Source organism: Electrona antarctica, assembly GCF_951216825.1.
Source record: "Electrona antarctica genome assembly, chromosome: 6".
NCBI classification, from domain to species: domain Eukaryota; kingdom Metazoa; phylum Chordata; class Actinopteri; order Myctophiformes; family Myctophidae; genus Electrona; species Electrona antarctica.
In genome coordinates, this window is record NC_136811.1 from 24,073,939 (window position 1) to 24,088,871 (window position 14,933).

The following is a 14,933-nucleotide window of genomic DNA, read 5'->3' on the forward strand; positions in this document are numbered from 1 at the left end:
TGTAGGCTACCAGAAGCCTCGTTTTGGAGACATGAAACTGATGACAATCCACGTACCGTCAGATGACCTTGTCTGTGTCCACTTCCAATGTCCTGCATATCTGTATAAAAGAACAAAAGTGAGAAATTGCCAATAGACAGTACAGGAGTATATCAGTGTCGTGAAGTAACTCGAAACTATTGGCTAATCTCTGAAAATCATCATCCTTCCAGTAAACAATGCAGCATTAGCAAGTAATGGCTAACTGACAAGGCATTTTCCAATGTGCCATTCAGCATTTTGCCTGGAGAACCCCATCTAAAATTGACTGAGTAATTTATATGATATGGATTGAAAACAGAAACTAATAGTTTATTCTCAAGTGCAAACCTATCCATCTTCAACTCCATGGGCAAAAGCAAGTAATCAGTGCATGTAATGAGCACGAGTTAAATAAACAACTGATGTCTATTGCTCATAAGTGCACTGTATAAAATTGTGCTTTACATTTTTGGATTGTTACCCCAAAAGTTCCCAAATGCTTCTGCCTTCAGTAATTATTATTTTTTAACACTCCCTGTAAGGCGAACATCAACATAAAATAATATGTACCCCAATTCCTAAATAATATAATTGTCTTGGAAGAGCATACAACAACCTGTGGAACAGGGCTTACTAGTGGGCCATGGGGATATATTGCAAGTGGGTCCCCAAATAACTGGCACAGAAAGACAAATATTTTAATAAAACATGAATATTTAAAAACCAAAAATAAAAAGATATGAACTTAAAGTATACTACTACTACCACCACTGATCCAAGCCAGAATTCAATTGATTGAGTGAACACTTGAGATTTTCAAGTGGGCCCTGATCCAGAAAAGGTTGCAAACCACTGACAAACACAATCCTACCAGTACCTAGAGTGCTCTCGTCATCGGGGTCAGGAGTATTGCTACGCAGACTCGACATGTCGCCTCGTCTCCTCTGCCGGTGTCTCCGGCGGTACTGGAACTCTGCATACTCCTACAAAATAATTGGTCAAATGATCAAAAATCACCAATAAAATGGAAAACATAAACTAGCACTTTTTTGTAATCGTTTTCATCCCATAGTTCCAACCAAGTAATTTGATTGGATACATGACATTCCTAATAGCAGAGACTTTTGCCTTTCTGTATCACTCCACTCCAGGTGTTCTAATTACCTAACGGTCGGTTGTTATCTATCTTACACTGCAACAAATTGTTCAGTCCAGCAAAGATGGACATTTGTCCACAAAAAAAACTTTTCAGTTAAATTATGAAAGGTCATCAGAAGAGGACAAAGGGAAGGAAAGAAGCCTGAATCCATGGAGAGCAGGTAACTATATACTTGATCAAGCAGTTAACTCATCTGAATCACACTTGCCACAAAAGTTATTGTTAACAGTAACTAACTGGTTTCACTGGTTGCACAATAAATGTCACATACAAATCAAGGTGCATGTGATTGTTACAAAGAAGCTAGCTTGCTAGATCAGACCTAGCAGTCCCTCTCATGTGGTATAGCAACAGATGCTCTAACCACGTAATCATCCCACAGATTCAGCTTTTCCCTTGGGAGTCTAGTCAGGTTCACTATCAGGGACAATCTCAAAATATATATTTTTCTCGCTGCATTATTCATGTTGGAGTCACACAAAATACACATTTAATGCAAGAGGTAGTACTTCTAGAGCTGTAATTTAGGCTAAACTCCGGTGCAAGTCACATGTTCTTTCAAAACATCAATTGCTTTAGACAAGAGCTCCTTTCATCTTCAGACCAGGCCAACACACACAGCGAGGCGGTGTGTGTTAAAGTAAAACATTGGACAAGGTGAAGATTGGGGTTCAAATGTGTACAAAAGTCAAACCAACATAAAAGGGGAAGTAAATCAAATAAGTTTACTTTGCAAGTTCTTTTCTCAAAATTTCAGAACAGTTTAAAATGAAAAGAATGTCAAGATTTACAGTGCATACGGAAAGTAGTTTTTCCGCATGTTTCAGACTTTCTTTTTTTTACCCATTCTACACACAATACTGTAAAATTATAAAGAAAACACTTTTGTTTGGAAAATGTATACAATTAACTGAAATTACTCAGACTCTTCATATAGTTGGTTAAGGCACCAATGACAACCTCAAGTGTTCTTGGGAATTATCTTATAAACATGGCACAGGATTGTGCTATTCATGTTCTGAGAGTCGGTCACGTGCCTTTTGGCTTCCGTCTGGCCACTCTACCATAGAGGCTTGATTGGTGGAGTGCTGCACTGACGGTTGTCCTATTGCAAAGTTCACATTTCCACAAAGGAACGCCATTTATAGACCAGCGGGTTCTTGGTTACCCGTCTGACAGGTAACCGTCATCTCTGGTTACTCAGCTTGTCTGGGAGTTTGGAACTAGGAAGACGGCTGTCAGTAGTTCCGAACTTCTTCCATTTCAGAAGGATCGAGGCTATTATGCTCTGAAAGCATTTTCAATGCTGCAGAACATTGTATTGTGCCATGACACAATCTCTCTCGATTTCTCTAGAGACTTGAAAATAGCTGTTCACTGACTCCCCATCCAACCTGGCTGAGCTGGAATGAGTCTGCCAAGAAGAACGGTATATTAAAAAATAAAATAAATTGTTTAACACAAACATTAAATCCCATTAACAATAAAGAGAATTTAATGTTTGTTTTGACACCGTTTGTTTTACATCATAATTACATCACCTAATCATAGCAACATGAGTTTATATATAAATAAGATTTTTCTTTTGATTCCATTTTAGAATCAGTCTGAAACTCGAAAGGGTCTAAAAACTTTCTATATGCACATGCAACGCCATTTTCATTACCTTTACCTCTAATTTGTATATTTGTCACACAATCAATAGCTAGGGTACATTCATAAGCACATAGAGCAGATCAATGAGAGAGACAGGTCGTGCAACTAGTATACACTGTGTAGTCTGGTTGACACTGACTGTACAGTGTACTGTACACATACTGTATGTGCTGTCGAATAGACCAGTGTTGTACAAAAGTACAACCCATTTAAACCGCAACTTCTGTGCATAATATAATGCTAATTTATAAAGCACTTTGCATTCATGAAAACCTTGCGTGTGGTGCAGTTCATGTTTTCAGTGCATGTGACATGGTGTGCCCCCTCATCAAAATGAAATTAACCTATCCTGTTTATTTGCTCTGGCACTGGGCCTGGTCAGAAGATTCCTTTGGCAGAGCATGTGGATGTTTGGAATGCATGCAGAGAAGCACCAGGCACAGAGGTGCAATGCAGCCCACATTTTAATAAACAATGTGGAAGTATTTTCCACATTTTCTGCCAAGCTGTGAAAATAATTTCACATCATAGTACAGGGCATACATAAATGGTATTAACTTAGTAAGGCAGTGAAGTAGTTTGTAATAGTGGACTGCTATGACCCCTTTCATAGTTTCATAGTAATGTACTTGTTGGCAACTTCTGCTCAACTACTACTATTGAAGAGGTTACAGTGGGATATGGATGATCATCAGAGGGATGAGGTGGTTAAGATGTACCAACTAGACAAAAAGGATATTAGGACTGTCAAAAGTACCCATAGTTGAACCTTGAATAATCGTCAAATTTGGGGAGAAAATGCGCAGTTGTAAAAATACTGATATGTAGGTGTGACTACCAATAATTTATAATGACAATTCGACCAAAGCAGTTCATGCTGACCGTCGTTGATACACAGCTGTGTAGCCTACATTGAGTGCATGGGCAGAAGCCAAAACACATTCCATTCCACAAGATCGAAACCCACCCAAAATACCCAAGAATCGAGCAACGTGATTATGTTTTATCTGTCCGGGGTGAATGTACATTAAATAGGACTTAACGCCAGACAAACAAAACAGCATGAAGGATTTTGGTGGACAAATAAACTACTGCAGAGTTTAGCTGACTTTGGACAGGTGGGCAACTATAAACAATAGCAGAGTGAGCCATTATCGTCAAAACCAAGCGCTATAACCATATCAATATCATTCATCACTGCCGTTGTGTCGGTGATGGTGTGGACTCTGCCATCCACTTGAGTTAGAATGAGAAAGAACAATATATTTATAGTTATGCTTGGTGTGGACAGCCCTTTACACAATCTGAGGTGGTTCTACTTGTTATTTCATGTCAATACAGGATACATTTTTGTAAGCTTGTTCTTGACAATTGTATGCGAGTGCCCCCTTGTGGATATAATGGTAGTTCTGACATAAATGCAAACTAGACCTGTGCCCGTCAGGCACCGGTCTACTTGGGAACGATGCAAGTTGGGAACAATGACAATCGGGAATGCATACCCCATGCTAGTATGAAATACCTGTTATATGCACATAGCACCCGTTTTAACCGGCTTTACAATGTACTTCACATTCACCCATTCTCACACCATGCAAACCATGCAAGGCACCAAGCTAGAGGGCAGCACGGGTCCATCCGGAACCGAATACCCGAGAACCGAACCGAGAACAGAGCCGGTTCGGGCCCAAAATATTGACTTGTCCCTCGGACAGGGTCGGATCCATTCCAAATTGCCGCGGGTCTGGGTCGGATCGTCTGAAATGCAGTTACCCGAAATTACCTGTGAGGATCCGAGCTTTATATATTAAACCCTTCAACTTTAAAAATAGGTTAGTCCATATTGTCTGTTGAACAGTCAACGAGGGCTGGGTCTCGTCATGCATCTCGACATGAGTGAGAGCGATCTCGCTCTCTCTCGCTTTGTCTCTCTCTCTCTCACCGCAATCCCGACAGAGCGCGCGCATCTGACACACACACACACACACACCACTATGGGTCCGGATCTATATCGGATCGGGTCCAATTTTATGGACCCGTGCTGCCCTCTACACCAAGCTGCTCATCGGGAGCAGTTACAGGTTCAGTGTCTTGCTCAAGGACACTTAGCCAGGAATCGAAAATAGAACGTTCGGATTCCAAGACAGCCACTATACCTCCTGAGCCACTGCCGCCCCATGCAATAGAATTATTAAGTTATCATACAATGTAGTCGAATGTTGGCCAGTTCCAAAGTAATTTATGAGATCAGTTGACAGGATATACATACCAACGTGTATGGAAACACACATTCCCATTCCAATTCTAAACATAGCCATTGAGATCTGATGAAGTGATCCACAGGCATTGTAGGACCCATGGAGAGGGCCATCTGTAGAGTGTCTCTGAGCCAGAGTCATCAAGCTTTGATTATTATTGGTCTGGTGTTCGTTTTAACCACTTTAGCGAGACAGAAACTCTATGAGAGTTATTGTTAGGACAGTTTAATGTTGGGATGATGGTACCATTTTCCATGAACCTCCCCACAGACGGAAGCATTTTCAGATTAAGTTGTTTACTGAAATGGAATAATGACAGCCCTTTCTTATTCAAATCATGTGAGGAAAAGAGGGGGAGTGGGCTACCCACACTAATCTGATATATTGGTCTTTTGAAGATAAGCCCCCTCTTTGTAGTGTGTGCCTTCAGATATATATATATATATATATATATATATATATATATATATATATATATATATACACACACACACAGTATATATATATATATATATATATATATATATTATTTTTTTCCCCCAGTGAAGCAATTTGCTTGGCTGAAAAATAAGCAGTCAGAAAAGCATAACACAGCACAGGACAGTATATACAGTATAAAGATGCATATTAAGATCAGTACCTCAGGTGACGCAAAGCCTAAATATTCCCAGTCCCATGTTCCGCCAGCGAAACTGAAAGTTAAGAGAATAGAGACAACATTATGAATGCGCAAACAATGTGACACGACTACTTTCCACTCCCAAATGTCTATAGGCTTCTATGCAGGAACCTGTACAGAACCAACAGCAGTGTCACGAACCTGCGTCTTGGGGCTTCTGGAGAGTCATTGGGTGCAACTCCTCTGGCAACTGAAGCCAGGAACTCCTGTCTCTTCTGCTGAACTAAACATGCTGCACGGATTATCTTATGGCGCGGTGTGCGTAGGTATGGCCGATTCACCTTCTGTGCAAGGTCCTCAGTCACCATCTCCAAGTCCGTCTATTGACAAAAAAACAGACAAGTTAAATGTCTGGATGACTGGTTTGCTGATAAATGAATTAAGCGATGAGTGGTTGATTACGACCGAAGGTCGCAGTTAACTATGGAATCGTGCATTTCCCGTCAGTGTGTGTGTTGGGGTCAGAGAGCATGTGACATCAGGGATGGACAACGTGACATCATCAGGGATGAAGCACGTGACATCAAGTCACATCATCAGGGATGGAGCACATGACATCACGAGATCCCTGATCCCTGTCATCAATATTCAGCCCATATGGAGATCCCTGATGTCATCAATATTGGCCAGCAACTCTACATCTGACCTCAAACCCTTAGATCTCCATATTGATCCTTCCCCATCCATCCTTCCTCTTGGATGTCTCCCTTTTGACTGATACCTGTCCATTCAAACTCTAGATGGGCTTGCCCCAAAGTTATTAGTGCAGCTGCGCTCGGCAGCCGGCGAAAACTAGAGTTCTCAACAGGCCCGAAAATTAAGATCTTACCCCCCATGCCAAAGCACCAGTGCTCGCCCAGCAGTCTGCTGTCACCCAGGTGGATATGTTGATCTGACCCCCCATTCCAAAGCGCCAGCGCTCGCCCAGCAGTCTGCTGTCACCCAGGCGGATGAAGGGCGAGGTCGCTTCTCGCCCTCAGGCGTCTTACTGGTAGTTAATATTGAAATTATCTACATAACACATAAGACAGCAGCAGCATAAATGAAGTGTTAATGCTGGCTGCTTTCACTAAAAGCTGGCATTTCTTTAGCTGGCATATATTTGGGTCACAATGGGAAAATTGGCAAGGACAATACTTTGGTCCCTTATCTAAAGATTCATACAGGACTGCCTGCTGTGAATTCTTTACATCTTTGTATCTGGGAGCAGGTCCAGCACCTGCATAAGCTCGTAGATCTCTTTCTTTGTGCTTTTAGGTTCCAGAAAGAACCCATAAGGATAAGAGCACTTGAGGATGCGACGAGTCTTCAGCAACTCTAGGACAGCATCTTCGATGAATGTAGTGTCAGGTGGGCCTCCTTCCCCTGACAAAGACAAGAGAGGAAATGGGGGTGGGCGGGGGGTGCAGAGGGATGAGGAGGTGAACAGAAAGAAACAGATCTGTTGAATTACACACATTAAAGCCTATTCAACTGTCCTCCACCCACCCCCACACACGTGATTAAAATAAAGCCCTGTGCCAACCTCCAGAGGTTTCTCATCTTAATAGATCAGTGTAAAGGGATGAGCAGGCAGCTGCATGGTGAAACATCACTTAGTAGATCAAAGAAAGGGTCTACAGTGTTAAATCCATCATGCATCCTGTGCTTTTAGATCACATCACAAAGGTCTAGCCTAAGGGAAGATCATCTAGTGACTGATCTGGCCTGATCTTTCCACTAGTGTTAGCTAGTGTGATTTTTGAGTTTTAAGGAGATATAATCAGAATGTCTTTCATGTAATATTGAACTCCGTCAGTGCAAAGCCTGGTAACAAACATGTTACGATATGGACAGTTTTAAGGGGTTGTTGGGTGGCTGGCTCTGTTATGGACACAAAGATTGACACTCACTTCGACTCAGGGCCCGGCTCAGCTGTTCCATCTTCTCTTTGGCGGTTTTCAATAGGCGCTGTTCCAGCTGGTATGAGGATGACAATTGAGGTTTTATTTTTTATTGTTCATGAAAGAAAGATTATATCCTAGAGTGCATTGCCATCTTATGTCTAAAATAATTCTTAAACTATCTTCAGTGGAACCATCAATATCAGTGATTATGATGTATAATCTTTTTTTAAATATCAAGCAATTGAAGCAAACTTTCCAGGATTACTATTTAAGCCATAATCACACGGCACCAACATGAAGGCCCAAGCTGAAGCAGGAACACAATGCCCAGGTTCTAATGTGTTCCCGTAATAAGCAGCAGAGCCTCCTTGTTAGTAGACTATTTAAAGCAGGCATGGTGGTCCCCGTTTACCTGATAGCTGTGCTCATGGTTCTTGAAGCGGGTGTAGTAGTGGTTTACCTGATAGCTGTGCTCATGGTTCTTGAAGCGGGTGTAGTAGTGGTTTACCTGATAGCTGTGCTCATGGTTCTTGAAGCGGGTGTAGTAGTGGTTTACCTGATAGCTGTGCTCATGGTTCTTGTAGCGGGTGTAGTAGTGCATAAATCGGTCGAGCTCCTGAAAGCCCTTGTGCTTCTTATCCGCCTGCAACAGAGACAGGACAACCAGGCGAGTCCATAAGTGTACATACAGTATCCATGACATTTTAATGTAACCTAATGAATCTAACCTACATATCTTTGATTTGTCTTTTGACCCGTTTCTTTTCTGTGCTTTTCTCCTTCCTCTTCCTCTCTCTGTCCCACCGCCTTTCCTGAAAACTATGAATGATGGAGCTTGCACGAAAAATAATAACACCCCACAGAGAAAAGGGCAGGTAGGTACTTTTGGTTGAGAGCGGACAAAGAAATACACTGGGCTGCCACAGGTAAAATCACCACTTATAATTCAGAGGCATGCGAGCCAGCACTGCGGCTGAACTTCTGTTCACATTCAACGCACAGTATGTGGAACCAACTGATTATGGATGGCTCGGTGGCTCTGTGGTGAACAGTGATTACACCACGCCACCCTGTGTATGTGCATGTTATGTGTGTTAGGTGAATGAAATCCTAGTATAGGCTGAATGGGGTGCATACTTAGTTTAGACTAGTCTTGGTTAGACATAAGGTTGGTGAGAGGTGCGTTAAGATGACCGGATTAAGGTTGGTGAGGGGTGCGTTAAAACGACCGGATTAAAGTTGGTGAGGGGTGCGTTAAGATGACCGGATTAAGGTTGGTGAGGGGTGCGTTAAAACGACCGGATTAAAGTTGGTGAGGGGTGCGTTAAGGGTTGGGAGAGGTTAAGGTTAGGTTTAGGTGTGCTGCCTGTAAACATTGAAAACTACAAGATGGGTCAAATCATGGCCAGCTAACATTTAGTGCACCGAGATGTAAGCATCATAGCTGCAGTTAATAAAATGAATGTGTGTTAGATTTGTGGTGTGCCGGCCCAGGCGGTGGCGTAACCGTCTGGGCACCCGACTGGTAATCCAGTCGCAGTGTGCCGCGGGTTCGACTCCCGAGCCCGACACGGCCTTTACTGCATGTCTTCCCCCATCTCTCTCCCGTTTCCTGTCAGCCTACTGTCTGTCCCTTCAAAAACCAATAAAAGGCGTAAGCCGCAAAAAAAATATCTTAAAAAAAAAAAAAAAGATTTATGGTGTGCCAATGTGCAAACAGACAATATTGTCGATGCTTGCATGTTGGCACACCAAAATCTAACACACCCATTATTGAATGTATGCATTAGCTGCAGCTGTGTTGCTTACATCACAGTGTACTAAATGTCAGCCTGCCATGTTTTACTCTTCTGTAGTTTTTAACCTCTACAGCAAAACGAACTATAAAACTGACCGAGGGTTTCATTCCCTTTAACAGCTGGGAACTTAGGATAGCTGGGAATCTTAATTGGAACTAAACTCTAAGTAACATGCCGAAGTATTTTTTTATATTATATTAAAAGAAAATACTTCAACGTGGTAAAACATGCTTCTTAATTATTCGAATAATCTAAAAAGTGAACAGAATAATCAACAAAGAAGAGAATCGATAGTTGCAGCAATCCTAGTATACATTATTATATAAAATATATAACATTCAGTCTCATTATACTGTTCTACTCTTTACATAATAACTTTGTACCACAAAAACGTATCATTTCTATAGAATGTGTGTGTGTGTGTGTGTGTGTGTGTGTGTGTGTGTGTGTGTGTGTGTGTGTGCTTACCTCCACAGTCATCTCTTTGGACTGCTCTTCCACTTGCTGGATGACTTCATAGCGGGTGCAGCGGTAGTAGCCTCCTGTCGAGGAACTGTGCTTCTTCCACTCCTCCAGACAAATCCAGCAGAAGTCATACTTGCACTACGAGGAACAGGGATATTACACAGAACGTCTGAATGAGATGGCATTGGTCAGCAGTGGCACGGAAAACACCCCATCTCCAACTTAGTAGAGATGGCCAGGCAGCCAAACTCAACATGGGTGCAGCCATAAGATTTGAGTATCCAATAAGGAACAAAGTTAACATGTATTATTACTGTCACAGAGACAACAGGGGAGCACATTGTAATACAGATACAGTATATATATATATATATATATATATATATATATATATATATAACTAGATTAAATATTGCAGTAGACTGTGTAGTGATTGGTTCTCAACCATTTTATACTGAAGTACCACCTAAGAAAATATTTGGCTCTCCATGTACCACCATAATAAATAACATTTATTATTTATTTATTTAGTTAAACAATACAGGAGCGTATACCTGCCCTTTTTGTTCCATTCATACGCCAATAATGCTGCTGCTCTGACAAAAGTCAGTCTAATCACTAATCAGCACAACTGTATCTAATGTGATTAATCCTTTCTCAAATCTTCTATTAACGGCTACAAATATTTCATTCCACTTTTGTCTTTTTTCTCCTTCTTTGGGTGATTCCTCTGTGTACCAGGAGAGGGGCGCTCTAGTACCACTAGTGGTACAAGTAACAGTGGTTGGGAACCTCTGGTGTAGACGCAGTGGTTCCCAACCACCGGCACGCAGACCGGGACATGTACCACCAGACTGTGAGAAGGCGGCCAGGAATTCCATGTTTATGGATTTGTACAAATGAGCACAGGCAACGTTGAGTCTATAACCTTGCACTACCACGAGGATTTTACAACAGAGAAACGTAAAGTCTGTCACAATCCAAGAATTCGTCAGTGATGTCACATCACAGCCAAATCCTTGGTATAACCAGCTTTGAGCATAATGTGGCGTTCTACGTCGGTGCTACTTCTGTGTTGCATAGCAGAGCAGTGTCATATCACTGTCCAATCCTTGGTATCTTTATCCTAGCCTTGTAGGTGTGTTTATCAGCAGCGTCAGTCAAAATGAGCTGTATTTTTTCACGCTTGCGCTGACACTAAACAGGATTATTTTTTCATGTCATCCGTTTTGGTGCGATTGATGCGCGACGCACTGCACCGGTAACTTCTTATTTATACTGATAGGCACACAAGGTTTCATGGTGTTACATGAATGTATTCATAAGTTCTTTGTTTTTGTGAGAAGCCATGCCTACCACCAAACAAACCTCCCTTTGGCCAATTTGTGCAAACTGCAAAGACATCAATTCTTCCATGGACCATGACAAAACAAATCCAATCATAACTTGGATATCCTGCTGACAGAAGACATAAATGCAGTCCAACTCCATTGGCAAAGTAACAAAGGCTAAGACATGAAGAACAATTCATAGTCCAGATGTAGAATACACGGACCGGACTACATTGGGGTCTGTGTTGACTAAAACAATGCAATAGCGGACTTCAGCATACTTCCACCTAGGTATGCATGTGCAAATCTCAATTGTTGTGACAGCACATGTATGTACATAAGAGGTCACAGGCTAATGTCTACTTACGAGTCACTACACACTGCCACTAGAAGGCTCCTCAGACTCAGCTAAGATCACCAAATCCCATTCCCACAAGCCATTGTAGAAAAACAAAACACTACAACCAACCACTCCAATCCGTGAGTGATATGAACACTCCCTGTGACACAAAACACATCTCTGTGGATGACAAGGTAGACAGAGTACATAAACACAAAAGCCCTAACGGCCAAGACCGCCACTGTCCTGGAGACACTGTGCTTACATGACACTTCAGAAAATCAATATGGTACAGCTGGAGGGCAGGAGGGACAGAACGGGAGTACGGAGGGAGAGAGAGAGAGAGAGAGTGATATTGAGAGAGTGATATAGAGATATACTGTAGAGTGGGCCACACCAGAGGGAGGGTAATGGCAGCAAAGAGAAAGCGAGACATCCCATGGCAACAGCAAGGAGAGTGTTTCTAAGCAACTGGGGGAAAGCCATTTCTTACCAGGTAATAACAGGTCAAGAGGCTGGGCCCTGGATGGCCTCTCAACTTGTGAAACGTTGCTCTATTCCTCCCAAGCTAATCTCTGTCTCTGGTGAGTCTCTTTAGCTTGAACTAGGACAGCAGTGAGGCTGTCATAGGGACATAGATGAGCAGCCCAACTACACTGTGCTGTACTACACTCCTGCCCTCCAGCGATGGAGGAGCACAGACATCAATACCCAGGCCGTCTCTCCCTCTCTTTGCCATTGCCCTTCTGAATGTCGTTCTTCCTCATATCTTTCCATCATCCTATATTTCTGACAGACTCCCTCCTTCTCATCAATCTCAGTCAATCTCACAGAGTCTGCTGACCGACTGGCAGACAGACTGTCTGAAATATTTATGATTTATTGTTTCCCAACTTACAATGTTATAGCCAGCTTGTTAAAGATTTTAAATGGTTTAAACTTCTAATGCTGTGTTTATAATAATAATAGTCTTTATTGTCACACCTTCATACTTTGTTCCACAGAAAACACACAATATAACACAAGTAGTGCTAACAATGTTTTAGTAAAGCCTTTATGTTGGGTGAATCATAATGTCTGCCAGGAGTCAGGCATTCACTTCACCAGTGTACCTCCACAGCTAATGTTGGATACTACTATGCCGTTTATCGTTACATTTCTTGTGACAGCAGGCCAATGATCTCCATTCTTGAGTATTTTTCAAACCCAGCATCAACAACGACATTGTTATGAATTTATAACCACAAGGTCCATTCTAGGCTATGGGATAAGTGTCCAGCCAGGCTAGCCAATTACAATCACAGACATGCAAATTCATCAACATTTGATCAATACCAAACAATACCCCAAAAGTTACGAGAACCCTGTAACACCCGGATTAATTTCTACTTGCAAAAAAGAGATTTCAACCTTACTACTACTTTTTACTACTAGGACTTATCAGAGGAAATTATGTAAAAAAAATAAAAAAGAAAGTGTTATGCAAATGTTATGCACATTTATAATAATTATTAAAATAATAATAAAACAATAATAATTTACATTTGGGGGATATCTTTCACAATAATAAATAAAACATTGCAAGACTAAACAATGGACATCAATGATGATGTTTAGGTGAAAAAAGAACAGAAAAAAATTATATTAATTAGGTAATTAATTCAAATAAAAAAAGCATCGTTGGGGCTTACAGGGTAATGTCCATGTACATTCATTTCAGTACTAGGTGTCAGCTTTCAACAGTCAACTGTCTGATAGGCTAACTGAATACTAAGAGTTTACCAAATCAGAATCGATGACTCCCGAGTTGACCTGAATATAGAGGCTTTGGGAATCTAGTCAACTAAGTATAGGTTTTAAGACAAGTGTGGTTATCCCATCAAAGTCAAAGGAGAAAAACCCGGAGTTTAGTTTTGAACAAAGCTCAGATGTACAAACACATGAGGGTGAAAAAGGTGACAAGTTCCAATATCAAAGTCCTGTTAGGTACTATTATAGCTTTCTAATCTACCCTGGCAAATGTAACAGCCTATCAGAGTAAAGGGCTGTCCACATAAAGAATCATAACTAACTAGAAAAAGTGCCCTTCCGGGCACAGGTCTCCACCAGGAGGATAGGAGTGTGTGTGATGTTTGGCAAAATGTTTAGGAGGATGTTTTTTTTTATTTGTTTTTGCAACAATTTTCTTCATTTTGTTGAGGAGAGCCAGATCACTCATAGCATCTCTGAGGATAGAATTGTGGATGAGCAGGACACGTGCAGCATTTTGTACAAAACGGGCCACTCCTGAAAACTTTGGAAGGCAATGTTAGCCAATCAGTGTACAATCTGAGAAATCCAACAGACTCGTCTTGATCACATGACTACAGAGATCATGTATTTCTGTAGCCATTTCTTCATACGCCTTTGATGGCAATTGGATGATTTGAGGCATTTTGTTCCAAAAATGTGTTTTGCAAAAATCAACCTGTTGGTGGCGCTATAACAGGCCAATGTGAAAAGGGTGGGATATATTCCTCAGCCTAGTAAGAAAATGTGTGAAAGATTTCACGTAAATTGCATGCTGCGTTCATGATTTGAGGCTATTGTTCAAAACGGGGCAATCTTGCAAACTGTGAAAGCCAATTATAGCCAATTAGGATGGAATATGAAATATCAGACAGATCCGACTTGAGCACATGACCATAGAGATACTGTGTAACGATTTGTGAGATTTTTGGACAGAATCTGGAGGAGTAATATCAAAAAATGTGTTTTACAAAAGTCGGCCTCCTGGTGGCGCTATAAAAGGCAGATGCGGAAAATCCAGGTCAAAGGTTTGTCCTTGGCCTCTAGGGAGTGTGCATGCAACGTTTCACGCAGATTGGTGCAGTTTTAGGTAATAAATGTGAAAAGCTGCCTCATGGTGGCGCTATAACAGGCCGTTCTGGAAAATGTGGGGCAGAGGTTCATCGTTGGCATCCAGGGAGTGTGTGTGCAAAGTTTGGCATCGGCCAGGTTAACGGTGCCGGAGATTAGCTGTACACAGACGGACGGAAGGACGGACGGACGGACACACACACACACACACACGGACGGAGTGCAAAACATACTCTCTCCCCATGCCTTCGGCCTGGTGGAGACAATTATGTAAGCACCCCCAGAGATGCACTATACTGTTCTGTAAACATGTGGAACGTGAGTGATGTGTTTAACGTGATGTGTTGAGCGGTGCGCCCTATAAATTCGAATGGATTTATGTGTTGTCAGTCTATCATTCATCAAATCTCCCTGAAAGAGAAACTTCATTCCATCATTGTCATTGTTGTTATAGTTGTGTGGATTTCGCCATTCAATTGG

At 41.6% G+C, this 14,933-nt stretch overlaps 1 protein-coding gene across 1 annotated transcript in view; it reads right to left on the reverse strand.

The window, feature by feature from the left end:
* Positions 1 to 14,933, reverse strand: part of LOC306924150 (ankyrin repeat and IBR domain-containing protein 1-like) — a 56,672-nt gene that overhangs the window by 6,176 nt on the left and 35,563 nt on the right. The window contains exons 12-19 of the mRNA XM_079502521.1: positions 9,927 to 10,061; positions 8,216 to 8,302; positions 7,666 to 7,732; positions 6,993 to 7,138; positions 5,915 to 6,093; positions 5,735 to 5,786; positions 899 to 1,004; positions 57 to 100 (exon numbers count right to left, since the gene is read on the reverse strand). Of these exons, the coding sequence (XP_079358647.1) occupies positions 57 to 100; positions 899 to 1,004; positions 5,735 to 5,786; positions 5,915 to 6,093; positions 6,993 to 7,138; positions 7,666 to 7,732; positions 8,216 to 8,302; positions 9,927 to 10,061 (816 nt within the window). The remainder of the gene's footprint in view (positions 1 to 56; positions 101 to 898; positions 1,005 to 5,734; positions 5,787 to 5,914; positions 6,094 to 6,992; positions 7,139 to 7,665; positions 7,733 to 8,215; positions 8,303 to 9,926; positions 10,062 to 14,933) is intronic.